The sequence below is a fragment of the Peromyscus leucopus genome, chromosome 5, assembly GCF_004664715.2.
Source record: "Peromyscus leucopus breed LL Stock chromosome 5, UCI_PerLeu_2.1, whole genome shotgun sequence".
In the NCBI taxonomy this organism is placed as follows: Eukaryota; Metazoa; Chordata; class Mammalia; order Rodentia; family Cricetidae; genus Peromyscus; species Peromyscus leucopus.
Window position 1 is genome coordinate 28,202,711 of NC_051067.1, and position 21,200 is coordinate 28,223,910.

At 44.7% G+C, this 21,200-nt stretch overlaps 1 protein-coding gene across 2 annotated transcripts in view; it reads left to right on the forward strand.

Annotated features, from left to right (window-relative positions):
• The window catches only part of Lyrm4 (LYR motif containing 4), a 120,221-nt gene extending 108,482 nt beyond the window's left edge, over positions 1-11,739 (forward strand). Inside the window, exon 4 of one of the 2 annotated variants that reach the window (XM_028881658.2) lies at positions 11,306-11,373. Coding sequence is in view for 1 of the 2 variants with exons in the window: in XM_028881652.2 (XP_028737485.1) it covers positions 11,306-11,374 (69 nt within the window). In the remaining variant the exon portion in view is untranslated. Of the gene's footprint in view, positions 1-11,305 lie in introns of both variants that reach the window. The other variant, XM_028881652.2, reaches the window with a different exon arrangement.
• Positions 11,740-21,200: the final 9,461 nt, after the last annotated feature.

The window sequence follows — 21,200 nt, forward strand, 5'->3', positions numbered from 1 at the left end:
GCAGTCTGGATTATACTGATATTTTTCTCCCAGTGACTGTCATGGTATGTTCTACAGCCTGACTGTTACAGGGGGAGATATCCCAATTAGTCAGAAGTGACCCTGAATTGTAATGTCATTCTTACCAGCACTAAAACCCTGGAAAGTGAGTGCTGCTGACCACATGCCTTAAAGTCCTTGAATGTCATGTACAATTCCCTGTGGGCCTGTGAGCAAAGGGTCACAATGTAGCCATTGCAAATCTGTGGGCCCTGAGGACAAGGGAACCTGTTCTAGATGGCCAACTGAGAACAGATATAGGAAAGTGCCCATGAGACTTCCTGCTCATTATTTCTGTTGTTTCCAAGCCCTTCCAGCATGTGCCTCATTGACGTCAGCTCACAAGGGCACAGAAAGGGTAGCTGCTGGCAGCTGTAGCATCCTGTTCGGAATGGTATGAGATAGAATGCACCCAGAAAAAAGAGGACATTCACTGTGAATCATGGGGGACTTTTTCCATCAAACTTCCCCAGGCGGCTTTTGGAAGGGGCCAGTAAATGAGTGTATTTCATAGACCTAAATTTGAAAATAAGTGTGACCCTGGCTCCTATGCCGAGTCTTTCAGCACTGACTCTTCCGTGAGGCTTTAACCTTGACTCATGTGCTGCTGTATTCAGAACTAAGGAAACCATGACTTTCACTAATGACCTCTCAATTCTGGAAGCCCACAAATCCAAAACTTAGAATCACATAAAGCTGTGCAGACATCAGAGCTGTCCAGTGTCTAGCCAGGTAAGGTACTGGGCAGTTGTCAACTGGCAGAGATAATAGACCGGAAGCAGCTGAAGCAGAGGCAGGACAGAGCATCGGCAATGGTGTGAACTAAGCAGGGCTGTCCTTTGTCCTGCTCAGCTTCTGAGCCTGCCTTCTCCTTTACCCTAACAACAGTAGTCCTGAAGGAGTAAAGAGCAAGGGGCAGCCTGCTGCCCCAGTGTTGTAAAAGATACTCCCCAGAGCAGAGAACAGACAAAGCCAGGAGTTTGCTCATTCTGGCCTGTAATCTAGGAGGGATGGGGGGCATTGGCACAGCCTTGCTAATAACTATGTATCAGGGGAGGGCCTATGGCTGAGGTGCTGGTGACCTAAGTGGTGAGTTCAGGGACTTACGTGTACCAAGCTTAGGTCTCACCCTTGGTGCAGGAGCGTGATCTCTGATGGAACATTGTCTCTGGCAGCTCGCCCAGACTCTGTTGTCACCATGCCTGGCAAAGTATCAAGTTTTACTCTGACGTGATGTTTGGGTCTCAGGTTTTGCTCAGTTCCAGGAAGGGCAGAGTGCCTGAGTTGGGTCTGCTGTTCAGAGGCTATCATTTCACAGAGCCTGTTATGTAATGCCCCACGAGGCTTCTAGGGACTCCCGCTGGGCATCTTTGTGTCCACTGTCCTTGCCTTACCAGTTCTGCCCACCCCAACAGAGGTGGGAGAATATGCTAGAAGAACAAGTACGTGTCTCCTGTTTTTTAACCACCTCCCCACCTTGAGCAGTGGTCTCTACCAGCAGCTGGAAGCATCCACAAGTCCCAACTCTGGAGCAGTGCACAGGCACTAGTGTCTTATGGAACACCATAAACTGCAGTCTCTTCTCTATCTCATTTGCTGGGTGTGACCTTGTCTTCTGGAAGGACTTGGTGGGGAAATGCTCTGCTCTGGGTTTTGGTTTGTTTTTCAAGTATTCATTCAATAATAAAAGTAAGAGTAAGTGGTTGGCCCTAATCTCCTTAGATTACACTTCCTGTCATTTATCACCCAAGGATGTCAGAAGAAAGAGCAGTGGATGGCCTGGCCTTCCCCTCATCCCATGACTTACCTAGTAAGAAACTCAAGTGTTATCCACACTGACTGCCTGGAAAAACTAACCCCCAGGTTAGGGATATGGCCCTTGTTAGGAGTCTCTGCACCCACACTTGCATCCATTCGAAACAGATTCATCCCTGTAGCAAGAACTAAAAACTTGTAGAAATGAGAAGCTTCTGGCAGCCCATGACTTCAGGCTCCTCAGAGGCCACAGTTCCTTGAGGTCCCTTAAAATAGTTTCATTTCCCTACTAGAATAAGAATGGCCCTCACATGGTGGGCTTACTTCTGTAACTGAACATCAGACATGCAGGCAAACAATGAGATGGCCCAGAAAGCTGGTGACAGCAGGTAAGAGTCATAACCATGTCATTCCTTGTCCAGACCGGCACACTTGAGAGAAGGATCACTGTGTATCACTAATCCTGCAGGGACAGCCAGTGTAAACAGGATGCATGGATATACTAATGAGAGCACACACTCCTACATCTGCTTTCTCTGTCCCTGAGCACAAGGGTAACAACATTAATTACAAGCTGTGATGTGGGAGGTGAGGAGGGAGTATATTTGTTCTTTTTCCTTTTTTTCAATGATGGTAATTGCACCTGAAACTTGCCAGGCAGTGAGCTCTCCCAGTGAGCTGCCCCCCACACCAGTTCATTACTCTCACCAGGAGCGAGAACAAGAGAGGAAGCAGTTTTGTTTCACCACCTCTGTCCTCATTAAGAATGTCCCAGTGTCTCTAAGTCAGGGCTTAAAGACAGAATGGACAGCTACACGAGGCTGCAGTGTGTCACAGAGAATCGCTGCTTGCATTGCACAGCTGGAAAAGCTGTCTGGTGTTTGCATAAGCCAGAGACCCTGATGCTGTGCTTGCCCCTCCTCAGTGCAGGCCAGCGAGAGCAGACAGCCGATCACTTGCCCTGTGAGAAGAGGCCTCAAGCTGGAATTCATAGGAGGTTCATTAATTGATAGCTGAAAGGTGTTTTGTTGTGTTTATTGCCTTTCAAATCCCCTGGTAAGTGTAGCCCCATGTTAAGAAAGTGAGAAATCTTTAAAATGTGCTTCTGAAACTGAGTGTATGGAAACAGGATAAATTCAGTGTGTCTTCCTAGAAATTCATGATCACCTTGGGAAAAACATTTTTAGATTAAAATAAACAGAAATATATTTAGAGCAATATATGCCACATATTTAAGGATCTTCAGAGAAATGTTCTCAGTAACCTATCCAAGTCTAGTCAAATCCCCAAGAGGAGGATTGTGTATCAGCTAATTCATAACAGGGTCCAGTGTGAAAGGCTCTGCTCTGTCAACCTTCCACCTCTGTGAGCACCATGCTATTTTGCTTATATCCCAAATGTGATTTCAGATTTTTATTTTCAAATTGTTCTCTGTTTTGACATCATTGTCTTTGGTGTTTCATTGTTTGGTCCATTGTTTTGTTTTGTCCCTGAATCAGGCCTTGCTTTAGAGCCCAGACTGGCTTCACATTTACAGACCTCCTACCTTGACCTGATGCTGGGATTGTGAGCATGTACTGTACACCAAGCTTCTGTCTCTTTCTTATTACTCAAATAAATTATGCCTTCCATGAGCATGGCTTGTCTCACATTTCATTATAATCTGTTTTAGACGCTGACCACAATTGCTCACACTTGTAATCCAAGCATTCGGGAGGCTGAAGCAGGATTCCCAGGAGTTTGAGGCCAGTCAGGGACTACCACATAACAAGTTATAAGTTAATCCGGGGCTGTAATGAGAAACCATGCCAGAGAGGAAGCATTCTAAATTTCTAAGTTTGGGCAAGAGGATAATTTCATTTTTTGGCTTTCTATGACGATCTTGCTAGATATGGTGTTGGCCACCCTGAAAATACTGTGTATCCCAGGCTGGAAAACTGGTAGGTGTTCTCCTTCCTTGTGAGAGAGGAATGAGGAAATATTAGATAGAAAAATAGAAAGAGACATAAGAAAGACAGAGATACAGGATAGCTTCAGGAGGGCCTTAGGTCAGTACCCAGCCACGCCCAGAGCTTTATTCAAAAGGACTTTTTATAATGTGCCAAGGAGAGAGAGGCAAAAGACCTTCCCCTTGCAAGATCAAAGCACACCATACAGCCAAGTGAAGACCCTTCCAAACACCTGGTAACCACACCTGTGGCAAAATCATCCCATTATGCAGCCCTGCTGGGTAAAGCAAGCTCAGATTCTTTGACCTTGAGTAAGGTCTCACTAGGAAGCCTCTATGGGCCACCACACTTCCTCTGCCTTCTAGGTGCAGGAATTACAGGTATACATCACCACACTCACCTTAGATTTAAATTTTCTAGTTTCTTCCTAAAGATCACTCATATTTCTTTGTTTTTTTTAATATTATTAATTTGTGTGTGTGTGTGTGTGTGTGTGTGTGTTATAGACTCATGCTATAAGCATGTGTTTAAGGATCAGAGGGCAACAGGCAAGATCTGTTCTTCCCTCCCACCTTCTAAGTCCAGAGGAATAAACTCAGATTTACCAGGCTTGGCAGCTGCCTTTACACACAAAGCCATATCTCATCAACACCACACATTTCTTATTAAGATTATATCTCAGTGTGGTGTTGGTCACTGTGAAGTTGATACAATACTGGCTTTTATCATGTAGATCACTGCAGTACTGGCTTTGGTATGTGAAATGGGAAGACATGCTCATCAGAGCAAGGACATGCCTTCCAAAAATGAAAATTCAAGCAAAGCAAGTTGTATTCTCTTAAATGAAATACTTAGAACCGTGCCTGGCACATAGCCAGTGCTCATTAGACGCTGCTATCACTTTCCTCAGGATGGGTAGTAAGGGTGTCATCACAATGGTTTGGAGGCACATTTGCCACTTGCCCAGGAAATGTCCTGCCTGACTGGCTTATCTCAAGGAAGCAAGCAGCGGCATTCTACCCTGGGCCTTACCAGCAAAGCCGGCAGTCCTCATCCCCCTTAACTCCAGTGTCTCTGCACTGCCTTCTCACCAAGCCCGCAGACCAGTTGGAAGTACAAGGGCCCTGGCCAGGCAGGAAACCACAGCCCTAGAGATAAGAACCAACCCAGCATTCAGTCATTCCTCAAATTCAACCAAAAAACAAAACAAAACAACAACAAAAACCCTCACATTCAAAGCCACATGCCTCAGTCTAATCAGTACATATCCATAGGTTCTCACAGTCAGAGAGAGACCTTCGAGATTCCTAAAGTTGGGGCTTAGGACCCTATGATGCACATCATGACTGAGATGGGTAGTAGCAATTAACAAGTACTTGCCATGTACCTCCCTGTGTTTAGACTCTGGGAGCAGCTAGAGTGGTTGCTAAGTAAGTGCTCCTCATACCTATCCTCTAGTTTGACTCTGCTACTCCATGAAACAAGCAGGAAGTAGCAGGGGCAGGTTTAGAACTCATGGCAGGGCAGATTCAGTCCACTGGCAGGTCTCTTTCCCCTCCCCAAGTCCCAGCTGTTGAGTCCAGCTCTTCTGCCCTTGAGTTTCAGGGTGATTGTACATCACTTCTGAAGATTTAGCAGTAAAGACCTCAGAGACTAAGACCTATTCTGTTCTCTTGGATCCTGCTTCATCTTTAGTAACCTCTTTGTCTATGTTTCAGTTCCCCCACCTACTCGTAGTTGTATAATCTGTATTTTCTGATAGACTTTAATGCCAACTCCCAAACTTTATAGAAAAAAAGTGTGATCCATTTTAATGGCCAATTTATGCACAGTAATTGTCTGGCCTGGCTGTGGAAATCAGTTGTGGATTCTGAGGGGGCTGTAAATTGAGGCTGCTAATTGCACTTCCTTACTTCTCTTATCCTGCAGCCCACTGGCAACATGCTGTGTCATCAGTGCTACAGCCTTAATCCCACTGCCTCCTGAGTGTGCTTGTACAGCCTGAAAAATGCAAAAGGGCAGTTAGATGTACATTTGTGGGCTCGGCTCTGTAGCACTCATTCAGATAGCTGTTTGGAATTCCTCCCTGCGTGAATTCAGTGTTTCACTTTCCGTTCTGTAATTGCTCAGTGTTAAGCCCTATAACCCTGAATTATGGCATAAAATCCTCTGCCAACTGTTTGGTTCTGTTCAACAGTCAGTGGACATTCTTGTTTCAGGAAACAATCATCCTCTTGCTGTTTTTATCAGGTTGCCTTCATTGGGTCTGTATTTCTACACTCAGTCACAGCAGATCTAGGTTTCACAGTAGCCAGCATAGAATCTTATGGCCATAGGCTACAAGACACCACCATTTTCAGTTACCAAATAACAGTCGTGCATCACTACTGATGGGACAGATATGTCTTGAGAAACATGTCATTAGCCCATTTGATTACTGTGGGATCATTGTAGAGTGTGTTTGCACAAACTAATATGGCTTCAGTGCCACTAGGAAATATGATCTTATAGGATCATATTTCATCACACAGGACATGTGTCTTTGCTTCGAACATCATTATATGGTAGGTGGTAGGTGGCAGTACTTACTGGACACTGTCCTATCCTGAGCTGTGGGTATGAGAGCAACACAGTTCAGTAATTCCATCCCCTCTTGCCTTCTCCTTCCATCAGTCACTGAAACAGGCTCATGTGGGGTCAGTGTGGGACATGTGAACATCATATAAGTGTTGCCATCTCTGTCATGCACTCTCAGGAAGAGAGCCCCTTTTACAGAGGAGACCAGGGAAGCCCAAAGGGTGGGCAGGCTCTGCTGGGGTGGACATCAAGGGAGCCTCTCTTGAAAGAATATACTAGGCAGAAAGGCCCAGAAGTCAGAGACTTGAAGCCTGATTGCAGTGTGTGAAGCATTCACAGACAGAGCCGGTGAGCAGCCAGGGGAGGACTATGTGCAGACAAGATTCTAGACCGGCAGATCTCATTCATCTTTGGTTACTTAACACTAATTATATTACCAAGATCTGATTGCATAAACCACAACCCAAGCCATAAAATTACACATCTGAATGAATTTATTTAAGAGTTGGGATTGTGGCTCAAGGGGAAAGCGCTTGTCTAATATAACATACAAGTGGATTCTATCCCAGCACTAAAATTTTAAATGGACTTTAAAAACCTAACTGATACTTGAATCAAAGTGAATTCAGTCTTGTGTCACTGAAGCCTTCAGACAGACCACCAGAGGGAGCATCCATCAGCTGCGAAAACAAGCAAACCTCTTTGAAAGCCATTGGAAGCTCTTTCGGGCTTCCTAAGAATGTCATACCTACTCCCAGTAACTCTTCTAAAAATTTTCATAAACAAAAAAATCAGACACACACAAACACACACACACATGAAAGACATATAAGTGGTCATCCTAGTGTTAACCAGAAGCAGTCTACATGTTCATAATGTGAAACAACTAAACACATATGACATATCTTTATAATGACACATCTTCATACAACTATTAAAGATATTTTTTTCAGGGGCTGGAGAGAAGGCTCAGTGGGTAAGAATGCTTTCTGCTTTTGCAGAGGACCTAGAACCCACATTGGGCGGCTCACAATCACCTGTAACTTCACTTCCAGGGAGATCTGGCACCTTTGCTCTTGTGGGCATCTGCACTCGTATGTATACACACACACACACACACACACACACACACACACACACACTCACATAATTAAAAAGAAATCTTTTTTAAAAGAGATGTTAGTTCAGAAAAAATGGTGAATGATCATAACATGAAGTTAAGTAGAATGAACAAGTTACAATTCCAAATTTAAATATCTTGTTTTGTGTATGTGCACACACTTTAGTTTTGTTGGTTTTGTTTTTGACTTTTTGAGACAGGGTTTCATGTAGCCCAGGCTGGACTTGAAATCAGTATGTACCAAAAATGACATTCAGCATCTGATCTTCCTCCCTCCACTTCTCAAGTGCTGGATAACAGGTGTGCACCACCACATCTGGTTTATACAGTTCTAGGCATTGAGTAGTAGGCTTTGCATGCTGGAAAACACTGTACAAGTGAGCCCATTTTTAAACCTATCATAAGTTAACAGACTGAGGACAGGGACAAGGGACTAGGAGTGTATTACCTCAGTGGTAGAGTGCTTGTATATAATGTACAAGACCCTGAGTCCAACCCTAGGACCCCTTCCCAAAAAAATTCCCACCAAAATGTCAACAGCTATGTACCGTAATGCAATCCGATGTTTGGGGAGGGGAACTTTCTGAAGTCCCTTCATGATGTCTTTAAACTTGGAACATTGCCATTATCTTAGTGGTACCTCTGTCATAGGGACACTTTCCTTTGTTATAAACAGGACAGCGTCTACCTCCTTCCTGACACTGACCTTTTTTTCCCTATCAGTCATATGCTAATATTCAGTGTATATTCAGATCAGTTATGAATTGGTTTTAGCTACATAACACAAAATCAAAGTAACAATGGCTTTTTAAAACAATGGGTCTCCCCCAGGAGGATACCCTAAACAAGCAGGCCGCTCCGTGAACATTAGGAATCCGGGTAACACCCCCCTCATTTTTAGCGTGTGACTCCCAGATCTGACTTCTCACACGGTGCCAAATAGCTGCTGGTGTTCCAGCCATCACGTCCATATTCCAAGGAGAAAGAAGGCCAAGTGTCTTAGTTAGGGTTACTATTACTGTGATGAAACACCATGGGCAAAGCAACTTGGGAAGAAATGCATTTATTTGGCTTAGACTTCCATATGGTTCATCATCGAAGGAAGTCAGGGCAAGAACTCAAACAGGAAAAGAGCCTGGAGGCAGGAGCTGATGCAGAGGCCACGGAGGGGTGCTGCTTACTGACTTCCCCTGGCTCACACAGCCTGCTTTCTTATAGAACCCAGGACCACCAGCCCAGGGATGGCACCACCCACAATGGGCTGGGCCCTCCTCCAACAATCACTAATTAAGAAAATGCCTTACAGCTGGATTTTTTTCATAAATTATTATTTTACATCCCAGCCACAGTTTCCCCTCCCCCCTCTCCTCCTATTCCCTGCCCCCACACCCCTTCTGACCCACTGGAGCTGTTAATGTTAAATAAAGTTAAATAAATAAATAATGTATTTAACCTAGCTCACGTATGTAGACATTTCAAAAAAAAAATAGTGATTTGGTTACTTTGTTTAAAAAATTATTTGTATTTTACTTTTTCTGAAAACTATTTGATAGTGAGTCAATAGGTCTGTTTCATATGAGAATGACCCACAATAGCCATACTTCTGGCTTTGAAGGAGTTCTTTATTAAGTATATAGCAATCAGGAATGAAAAAACAAAACAGCAAAAACACAGTAGGACATCACATCAGATACAGCATCCAGCAGAAACTGACTGGGGAAGCTCCTACAAGCAAAACCGTCAGCCAGAGTGTGTGCTGGAGGAGAAGGCCCCAGGCGGAATGTTCTCCTGGGGAGACTGGAATTAGCCGTCCACCACAGGCATTTTTATGTTTGTGTCATGGGGTAAGCAGGAGCAGAGCTGCTTTGAGGAGGTGCCTGAAAATGACTCACCTCCCAGCTGTGTTCAAGGACTTGTGGTTTTTATCCTAACAAGCTGCTCTCCTGTTCTCAAGGGTTGAGATCATTGCTCTTGGACTGGCTTCTGTTCTTTTCTGTTTCTCCCAGGGCTGGATAGGCAAGGGGCTTGAAGGACACACTGACGTAAACATGCTTAAAGTGGGACAGGGGCAACCGAGCCTCCAGAGCTAGCTTCTCAGTGAGTTAAAAGGCACCAAACAATTATATGCTAATATATAAAAGGTTATGAATATGTACGTTCTTACAATTTACTGATATATATTACAAATATACAGAGTTGGGAAAAGCACTGGTTTTTCTCTTAAGACATGGTTCAGGACACCAGCAGCTATTTCAGGTTGTCAAGATGGGAACCCCAAACTAGCCCTTGGCTCCACTCTCCACTCACTAGGATTGTGATAGGATTAGAAATCCAGAAAATGAATGGATAAATGAGGAAGAAAAAAAAAAACCTACCTAACATCAATACCAGACCTGAACAAAGTCCCAGCCATGCTCACCAAAGTGTTCGCAGTCCTGCTTCCGAGAAATGCACCTTCCCAGGTCCCATCTATCTGGCATTCTCTGTGTTGAACACAGACACAGAAGCAAGCTTACCACTGTAATTTCATTCAGAATCATTCTAAAGCACTTGTTGCTGGCAACAGAAACACCTGCATCGATCCTCCTCTCCACACTCTGCACTTAGATAATGTATCTGTTAAGTTTCCTGTGTGGGTGTCTACTCAAGTGCAGACCAAGGATAAGACAAGTGCGCCGGAAAACAGGGAAGTCAGGAGAGACTCTGCAGCAGCCACCATTGGTGGGAGCAAACCACACTGACCGTGTTCCTTGCTAATGACATACTCCCTTCTCCTAGGTCCTCTCTCTAAGGTAGAACATTAAGGCAGGAAAAGGACCTGTGTGGTGGCGCACATCTTTAATCTCAGCACTCAGGGGCCAGAGGCAGGCGGATCTCTGAGTTTGAGGCCAGCCTGGTCTACAAAGCAAGTTTCAGGACAGCCAGGATTACACAGAGAAACCCTATTTCGTAGGGCAGGGGGGTTGTGGAGGGAGAAGAACCCTTGAGAGAGTCTGGATTCTGACACATGACCACTCTGGGTGGTAGCCCTGGCCTTTGGAAGTGTGCTCTTATTTGTCTTTGTAAAGAGCAATTTCTCGCCCCAGATGGTCCATAGAGAGTGTCCCAGTGCTGAGATCCAGACAGACGTCCTAATGCTCAGCGCTTTCTTCCCCAGTTTTGTTTGTTCCTTAAAGTATCGCCCAGGAAGTGCCTTTAGTGAAAAACCATGACAACGACTCTTTGTTTAGAAAAGGAACAGCCCTGCTTTGCTGCTCCAGCATCTGAGGTAGTGGGGGCATTGGGATAGCAACAGAGACACTTAATTAAAAAGAACACAACAGAGGGAAAGGGGCAGGAAAGATGGAACAGGAGCAGCGAACACAAACTGACAAGCCCAGTGTAGACAGCACAGGCTGCTTGCTCCCTGGAAAAGAAGGAATTCCCATGGGGTAAGAGCTCTACACATGAATGGCTCTGCCCGCAGCTGGCAACCAGGGAGCCTGCTTGATAGCCTTGCCAGCTCCAGATACCAAGACTGGCCATGGTGACATTTGAGAGAAATGGGGGGGTGGGGTCTCACTAACCTCCCATAGCAGGGAGCCTGGGAGGGGGGTATTAAGGGAACTAGCAGTGGCACATAGGGATGAATTTTGTCCTGTGACACCATTTCCAGAGGCATCAGTCTGCCATGACAGGCACCTGCACGTAGTTGCTAGAAACGAAGCCAGGCTGGTGGCACACATCTATAATTCCAGCACCTAGGAGGCTAAGTCAGAAGGATGGCCAAATCAAGGCTAGCCTGAATTACATAGCAAGACACTGTCTCAAACCAAAGCTGACAGAGTCCAACAGTTCTTAACCTGTGTCTCTTCTCTGCCTTCAGGTGCATATTGGCCAACTGTATTCGACTGACAAGCTGATCATTGAGAATCAAGAGAAGCCCAGGACATAGGAGCCCAGCACTGGGAAACAGCCTCCAGCAGCAGAATTGACCACCTTCAGCATCCATTCTATATGGTGTGGATCCTCCCATTATGGGCTTAATATAGCCTCTTGCTCTGCCTGCCTTGTAGGAGCTGATAAACTGGGTCACATTTGCATTTTGTCACAGCCATAATGTGAAGAAATGGCTGTGCATTCTCAATCCAGGTGTCAGAATGAAGAGCTGGAGGTCACTCAGAATAATGCCATGTGTTATTGTGTCTCCTCTCCATTTCACCCATCTTACAGATCACCTATGTATAGAGCTTTTGCAGACTCTGTGTCTTAGTCCTCAAAATAAACAGAATTATCTCCCTACCCTTTTGTACCAAATAACCCCATTATAGTGAATGTGCATTTATTTCCTGACAAGACAGGAACTGTCAAAGTGGGAACCCAAAAGGAAGGTCCCACCACCAGCTGAAGGTTGCCTTTGTGAAGGCAAGTCCAGGCACCAGTTCAAAGGCAGGCAATAAGGGCCTGGATCAAGATGAGCACAAGGTATAGCCCCATCACTCATATATACAAGCTCAGAGTCCCAAGCCCCTCCACAACCTATGCACATTGGAATCTTAGTTCTGGTAATCCCCAGGGGAGGCCATCACACTGAAGTTTGGGAAGTGACTTCTTAGTCCTATCACCCAGATCTGATTAACACCAGGGACACTGGGAACACCTTATGAGTACATATACCTTATGAGTACATCTGTTTAGCACCTTAGAGTCATCGGGAATGAAGTGCCCAGAGATTGAAATGTTTAAAATACAGTTCTGGTGGGGTGGGTGTGACTCAGCACTTGGGAATGTATTTTGATCTTCTAGAGGACCCAGGTTCTATTCCCAGAACTGGCACGGTGGCTGCCAACCATCTGTAACTCCAGTTCCAGGGATATGATGCCCTCTTCAGGCTGCTGCAGTGACCAGGTATGCACACGGTATATGTACATACATGCAGACAAAATACTCAAGAAAATTAAACTTTAAAATTATTTTAAAAAAAAAAATAATAAAAAATAAAATACAGTTCTCTGGGTGACTCTGATGACCAGCCAGTCAGCAGTGGCCATTTACTTGGAGCCTCTCCCAGGTACTGAAGATGTCATTTGCTGTAGCAATTCATTCCTTCCAAACACAAGGCACATACCACATAACTTGCTTAACTTGTGGGGAGTTTCCGGGCACCTGTCCCACTGGGAGAATTTCTTGTCAGTGTTCAGTAGTCTGGATTCATGTCACAGTTGGAACAGGCATGGAAGTAGTGCAGGTGCTCCAGTAGCTAGACAGGGTGTCACTAATTCTTGTGGCATCCGTGTGAATTAAAAACAAGCCATCTAACTGCTACCCTCCCGTAAAAGTCATGGAAGTAGGGATAGGGATGTGAGTCCATTGACAGTAAAGTGCTTGCCTCACAGACCTGAGGACCTGAGCTCAGATTCCCAGCACACACATGAAAAGAAAAGCTGGGCACACCAGCATGGTAACCCTGGAGGGGAAGGATCAGACAGGTGAATCCTAAGAGCTCACTAGCCAGCCAGTCCAGCCAAATTGGTCCGCTCCAGACTGAGTGACAGACCCTACATCAAACATTAAGGTGAAGAGTGATTGAGGAAGACACCCAGTGACATTGACCTCTGACCCCCACATGCATGCACCACACATACATAAAGCCATGAGTGAGCCAGGTGTAGGGTTGCACATCTGTAATCCTTGCACTTGAAGGCTGAAACAGGAGCACTGAGTTTGAGACAGTTTGGGCTACATGAAAAGTCTAAGCACAGACTACATAGAGCCTGTCACGGATGTTCACCCTGGTGCCTGTGCAGTACAGATTCTGTCATGGTGATGTCTATTTTGCAGTACAGCTTTCTTTTTTTAAACTAGTGTGCAAAGTAATGTGTTTTGTCTTAGTGGTCCTGTTGCTGTGAAGAGACAACATGATCACAGCAACTCTTCTTTTTTTTTTTTTTCTGTTGTTTTTCCCCCCTCAAAAAACGTTTTCTCTGTGTAGCCCTGGCTGTCCAGGAACTCACTCTGTAGACCAAGCTGACCTCAAACTCAGAGAGCCGCCTGCCTCTGCCTCCTGAGTGCTGGGATTAAAGGCATGTGTCAACACATGCTCAACTACATGGAAACTCTTAACAAGGAAAGCATTTAAATGGGGCTTGTTTACAGTTTCAGAAGTTTAGTCCGTTGTCGTTATGGTGGGGAGCATGGTAGCACACAGGCAGACATAGTGCTGGAGAAATAATTGAGATTTCTACATCTGAATCCATAGGCAACCGAAGAAGAGAGACACTGGTACTGGCTTGGGCATTTGAAACCCCAAAACCCACCCCCAGTGACACTTTTTCCAACAAGACCACACCTAATCCTCTCAAGTAGCACCACTCCCCGATGGCCAAGCATTCATATATGTGAGCCTGTGGGGGCCATTCTCAACTCCAGCCACCACAGGTTTCATTATGGAATTTTCATGCCTGTGTGTCATACTTGGTTCTCATTCTTCCAGTTGTGCACCTCATGAGCTCAGAATTAAGTCTTGTACACGTGTAAGTAGTCTCAAATCTCATACCACTGGGTCCACTCCTGGGAGCTGAAGTATTCGAGAAGTAGGACATTCAGCCTGAGTGAACAGACATGCTATGGGAAGTGTGCTCTCACCTTTCAGCTGACGTGTGGAGCAGTGTTACCCAGCCCTGTGGAGGTGGTACTTACTGTTTATACTGAGCATCAATAAAATATGTGGCCACTCACCATCTAACAGCAATGCTATGGACAGTGCTCTCAATCTAAGTAACTGTATTGTGCAACCTAATTCATCCCCCTGAAAGTATCACATTGCAAGCAGAATGGTAGCTCAGTGGGTGACTCCCCACAAGATCACTTCCACAGAGCATCATAGAGTAAATTTGGCTTGACTTGCAAACCGTTGACAGCTGGCTGCTTTTGTGTTAATTAAACCTCATAAATGGGTTTGGACATGCCCAAGGCTTGATAATATAGAGCTAATTCTTGTAACTTAGATCAAATTAACTCTGTATTTGAGGATCTGTACAAAGGCGAATTGAGACAGAAAAGCCCACAAACAGGAGTCGGCTAAGCAGAGCCTCACATTGGGTGTTCCCAATCAAGGAGCCTTGATTCTAGGGCTTCAGAAAAAGTGGCATTTAACTGGTGTTTATAAAATGCAGCCAGCTGCCTGCCTAATAACCCCAACTGTGGAGCTTGGACCAGGCAATGTGATGGAGAAGCTGTACTACTTGCCCGGGCCATCTCAACTTTCCCAGAGTATGCCACTGCTCCGCAGGTGCCAGAGGCTCACTCAGTGTCAGCAGCTGCAGATGAAAAATGCCACCAAAAGTTCACCTCTCCAGAGGACCTGCAGATGGCATTGGGTGGGCCTATCTGGTTCTTTAACTCTGCTTCTAGAACAACAGTATGTAGGCAGGTGTGAAGCTATGTGGTTCTGATGGCCCTTGTGCTCTAGATGGTGGAGCTAAGAGAGAGCATCCTCAGGCCATGACATAGATTGATTTGCATATATGATGTCCTGCAGCAGTCACTGATGTGGGATGGTCTGTATGTCAAATTACTCTGATTGGTCAATAAATAAAATACTGATTGGCCAGTGGCCAGGCAGGAAGTATAGGTGGGACTAACAGAGAGGAGAAAGGAGGGAACAGGAAGACAGAGGGAGACACTGCCAGCTGCCACCATGACAAGCCAGATATAAGGTACCGGTAAGCCACGAGCCTTACTTATAGATTAATAGAAATGGGTTAATTTAAGATAAAAGAAGTAGATAACAAGAAGCCTGGCACGGCCATACAGCTTATAAGTAATATGAAGCGTTTGAGTGGTTATTTTATACGTGGGCTGTGGGACTGCGGGGGCTTGGTGGGACCTGGAGAGAAGCCCTCCAGCTACAAGTCACCTTTGGCCCTTTTCTCCATAGCCACACCCAACACGGAAAGCCTATTATTTCCAAGGATTTGAAACACTGCTCTTACTTTTTCCAGTGCTGCAGATAACCAACCCTATGTGTGCTAGGGAAGTGCTCTGCCATGGAGCTACAACCTTGTGTGTATCATGCCATAAAACAGTTTGGAAGACCTTCATAGAGACAGTTTACCTGTAGCTCTGTAGAACAGATGTGCACCTGTAGGGAGAGCTGCCTATAGAGAAGGTTTTCTTTTTGATTGATTGTTTGGGTTTTTTGTTGTTGTTTTTATTTTACTTTTCTTCGAGACAGGGTTTCTCTGTGTAACAGCCCTGGCTATCCTGGAACTCCCTTTGTAAACCAAGCTGGTCTTGAACTCATAGAGACCCGCCTGCCTCTGCCTCCAAGTGCTCGAATTAAAGGCGTGCGCCACCGCTGCCTGGCTGAGTGTGTAAGTTCTATGCAAATACAATGCCTTTTTATGTAAGAAAGGAGCATTACAGATTCTGACCTCCACAGGAGCTCCTGGAATTAGTCCCCTGCAGACAACAGGTGACAGTTGTACTTCATGCCAACTGCTATTGCCTTCTAGATTAAAGGTCCTCTTAGGTATTGGGGCCAGGCTAAAAGCAACAAAAGCCAAAGAGAAGATAAGACCCCCTAAACCAGAAGGTGGAAGTGTCTTATACTCAGGATAATATGCTCTGAATTTGGAAGCTCCTTTTTCTGGGGGAGTTAACTCACAGTCAAGTAGGCCCTTGAGAAATATTACCTGAACCCAGATGACCCCACAAACATACACCCAGCACTGGCGATGAATGCTGGGGTCCTGGGCAAGTACTCTGCTGCTGAGCCATATCCCAGCCCCATGTGATGGAGCCTTGACAAGACAACCATAAGCCATGTTTGAGGGAAATCTGTAAATGTCTTCTTGTGCCAGCTGCCAAAGTACAGGTCAGAAGTCATGTGGAGCTGCTGGGTCATTATAATAAGCACTTATGGTAAGGTCACATGATGTAGCTGGCAAAGCTTATTCAGGTACACATTATTCAAAACAAAGGGGGCAGCCAAGAGAAAGCCCTCTGCACATCCTGCCTCACTGCTAGCTTTGTTACTAGCCACGCATTTGCCGCTTGTTATAAAATGAACTTGGTAGTGGAGACTGTGCTGAACGACAAAGCTGACCTCTCTCCCTCCTCGTCTCCGAAAGATTACCTAGAATCTATGTGGACAGTGGCTCACCTACACCTGAAAACAATAAGATCTTTCTTTCTCAGTCTTTGCAGCTTTATTAGTACTTCAGGGAGCCATTGATGAAAATTGCTTCTCGATTTGATTTCCACGTACGGAGCTGGATGGATGCCTTGCTTTTGCTCAGGGACTCAGTTTCAAGTCCAAAGACCCTTCAGAGAGAACCAGAAGGAGAACATTCAATGATGAATTCGGCTGTTCCTTACCTGAGAGGACTGTTTTTACCACTGTGTAAACAGCAATGTCAGTGTCTCAGTCTTGAAACTGGATCACATGAATTGGCAACACTAATAGACCTGGAGTTGCACATATTGGAGTTTTTGTAACCAGATGGTCTCAACTGAACAAGTCTATGGTGACCACAGTGTGGCCCATGTGAGTTACCAGGCATCTGCCTGGACTTCCCCAGGGACTCAAAGCATCAAGAAAGAACTGGTTCCACAAGAAACAGCTTCCAAGAAAGATCTGTATCTTCCTACCAGAATGTTAAGCTTTCTCAGAAACTGTCCATAATCAGCCCATCATCTGAAAAGTTACTTTATTTACTTTGTCTCTTAAATGCCTTACATGTTCTTAAAGCATTTCACTAGAACTTCTGATCTATTACTTGCAGAACCCATGTGACTTTGCCTGTCTAAGATTAGTGTCAATATAATCAGCTCTTTATTTTGAAGAGTTAATGCACATCTCATTTATGTATATCTAATATGTAGGACATTCAGGACATATGATCAAGAACTATAATGTAAAAGGTAGGAATCTGATTAATAGTTGCTAATATAGTCTTCCATTGAGATTCAAATGTAATATATTTAAGAGTCTTAACTTGCTGGATTTTAGTATGATGCATTAAAATATTTCAAGCATAGCCTTACATTTTCTAGCAGCTTTATATAAATAAAAGTATACTCAGCCAGGTGTGGTGGCACATGTCCTTAATCCTAGCAGAGGCAAAGACAAACAGATTTCAGAGTTCAAGGCCAGTCTAGTCTACATAGTGAGTTCCAGGACACCCAGAGCTACAAAGTAAGACCTTGTCTTGAAAATAAATAAAATAAAAATCTGAGGTACATGACTTTAATCCCAGCACTTGGAAAGCTGAGGCAGACAGATCTCTGAGTTCAAGATCAGCCAGGGCTACATAGGAAGCTAACCAAACACACACACACACACACACACACACACACACACACACACACACACACACACATCTCCAAACCAAAAAAATAAATAAATTATGGGCTAGCAGCAGTTTTCCACCTGTGGGTCTCACCCCTTTAGGGGTCAAACAACCCTTTCACAAGGGTTGCATATTAGATATCCTGCGCATCAGATATTTATATTACAGTTCATAACAGTAGCAAAATTGCAATTATCAAGTAGCAATGAAATAATGTTATGGTTGAGGGTCACCACAACATTAAAAAGGTTTCTAGAACCACTGGGCTCTAGAAATGGCTCAGCAGTTAAGAGCACTATCTGCTCTTCCAGAGGACCTGGGTCCAATCCCCAGTACCCACATGGTGGCTCATTCCTGTCTGTAACTCCAGTTCTAGGGGACCCACTGTAGTGGGTAGCCATTCCAGCTTGGTTCTGGAAGTTCCAACCCCCATTGAGACTCTGGCAACTGTCACGCCTACGAGGCGGGGCGAGGGGAGGCGCCTGGGGACCCGAGAGAATGTTGGGCTTCTAAGACATTTCCATTTGGAAGTTTGTCTTTTGGCACAAAATGGCCTACTGGGCAAAGAACTGCCCTTGCGTTGATGGCTGACAGTACAAATGCAATGCTCTCCTTTCTGGACAAGCAGGACACAAGGAAAGCGACCACTGTACTCTGCCAAGACAGGGTAAGATGGTCTTTCAGAAATCCTGCTTCTGAAAATGGTCTGTCAGATACTCTAGGCCTGTAGCCAATTTGAATGCACCAACAATGCTGAGAAACATTAGGTGACTGTCCAGGCTGCCAGCTGTCTTGGTCTACTCTTGCAAGATTCCCGAAAGTTGCTTGCATCCATCTACCATTTCTCAGGTACCATTATGTTCCTTCTCAGGTCTTTGATGGGATTGAAGACTAGCAGTTATAGTTACAACTTAGTATATATAATATCTTAGATAGAACATATTAAGTATTAGATTCAGGTTCTTTAGGATAGGACACCTTTGAATGATCTTTATAACATGCTGTTTACCTATGCTCTATACTTCTCTGGATTTTAGTATGTGTTTCTTGCTTGATATTGTTTGCATTGGTTGTAGTTACATCTTATCTAGGTCATTATCTCTCATTATTTCTGGACAATATTTGATAACCATTCCTTTGTATATAGTCTTGTATTAGTTTAGAACCTTCTTATTTAGACAAAAAGGGGGAGATGTAGTGGGTAGCCATTCCAGCTTGGTTCTGGAAGTTCCAACCCCCATTGAGACTCTGGCAACTGTCACGCCTACAAGGCGGGGCGAGGGGAGGCGCCTGGGGACCCGAGAGCTGGATGGGCCAGCGCTCTCTCTGGGCGCTCGCTCGGTGCCGGGACGCTGACCGGTGCAGATTGACTGTGCAGAGCTCCGGAGAAACCGCTGGACTGTGTTACACCTTCCCCAGACCCTGCGACCTACCCATTACTTAATTTGTGAGTTACGCCATTAAATAAATATCCTTTTAACTACGTGGAGTGGCCAAAATAATTTCTCCAATATCCACCTCCCTATTCCAGCCTCCATTGGTACTACAAGTATGTGGTGCACAAATGTAGTGCAAGCAAAATACTTGTACATATAAAAGAAAAAATAGGTAAATCTTTTTTAAAAATCAGAGACAGGGAATAGGGTGTTTTAAGAGTTATGGCAATAGCGGACATGAGCCAGTAACCAGGATAGGATACCCAGATCAAAATGAATGACCTTTGTAAAGAGGCTCTGAGTCCAGGGGGAACACTGGTGTTCTTGCAATCCTAATTACTGGGGCCTCTGCTCCTTCCATGAAGCACCTGAGTTTCTAGCTCCTTAAGTCAGCAATTCCACCCCAAAGGAAAGATGCTGCATGAGCTTGAAGGCCCCTAAAATGCTGGTGTTTACAGATATTAGCAGGAAATACTGAAGGCACACACCAGCAGTGGTGGCCCATCTCCAGGAAAGCTGGGTTCTGTTGGAGACAGGCTATAACTATCACCTTATCATATTGGAAGAGAGTCCACACCCGGAGTCAACTACACACAGGAACCAGTCATGGCCTCAGGAAAGGAATGGTCCCGTGAGAAGGAGCCTTAATTCCTCAGATTTCTCAGTAGGCCCTGGCCCATTATCTAGCCCAGCAAATGCAGTTCTGATCTTTCTAAGGGAGAATCTTCCAGTGGCCTCCACAGTTACTAGGTATATTTTAGAACTGGTTGTAAAGAAAAAGGAGACTATCTTGCTTTCTCAACAGTAATTTTTCACTTGCATATCTTCTCAGCTGGATTATGATGATAGTTTTGTTTGATTGCTTTGCAGAGGGTTCTTTGCTTGAAACAGGGTCTCACTGTTGTAACCCAGGCTAGCCTCAAACTTGCAATCCACCTACCCCAATATCCTGAGTGCTGGACTTAGAGGTAAGTATAGGAATATGGCTTTTAGAAAAGCTCTAAATGCATCACTTTTTCTCTTACTTGCAGAATGTAGAATTAAAACTGTATGTGTGCAGTTCTGAATGATTTGAGAAGTGGGCAGCTGAATGGAGGCATAGTGAGGTTCAACATAATTGGGTCCCTGCCAGAGGGAGCCTGATCATTGTTGGTGAGACTAGATAACTCACATAAAACACCTAGAAAATGACCAGGTACTGGACAGGCACTGAGAGCGAGGGAAGAGTGTAGACTGGAAAGAACTCACAGAGATCTCTGAGTCTCAGTGATGCTCAGGAGGGTCACACCTTTGAGCAGTACACACTGCAAATATCCACCAGAGGCCTGTGGGCAAGCACAGGGGCAGGTGTGCCCTCAAACAGGAGTGTATCCCAAATCCAGGTTCTCATTAATGATGACAAGTGGTGAAGAATCCCCCATTTGTGGACAGCCTGGCCTAGAAAAGTCATCCATCTCTTTCTCTTTCAACCCTGTTCTGTCAGGTAGCAAGATCGCATATGAACAGAGTCTCTGAACTCCATAAACTGGAGCTGTATGTCACAGCTAAATGTCATAGCTAAGTCCTGTAAGGTTCCTGTCAGGTTTTAAAATCTGTAGCACTAAGTTTTCCCCTGAGTTTGATAGGGAGTAAATATGTGATAACTACTAACTTCTTTATGTGGAACATTCTAGAAACCTTCTAGGATCCAGACAGGGACTGACATAAGTCCTTCTCTAAATCACATTTAATCCCAAGTGCTGGGATTAAAGCATGCACCATCACACCTGGCCATTAAAATCTTTTAAGTTACTAATTTATAAACAACTATTTTAAGGTAATTATAAGTATACTTAAGACCTGTAGAGGTTAATCTTATCAGCTTGATAGGAACTGCAATCAACTAAGAGAAACACCTCTGGATAGGTCTGTGAGTAGATTTCCACACAGGACTAAGGGACAATACCATCCTCAGTTGGAACAATACTGTATGATGAGCCGCCCAAACACA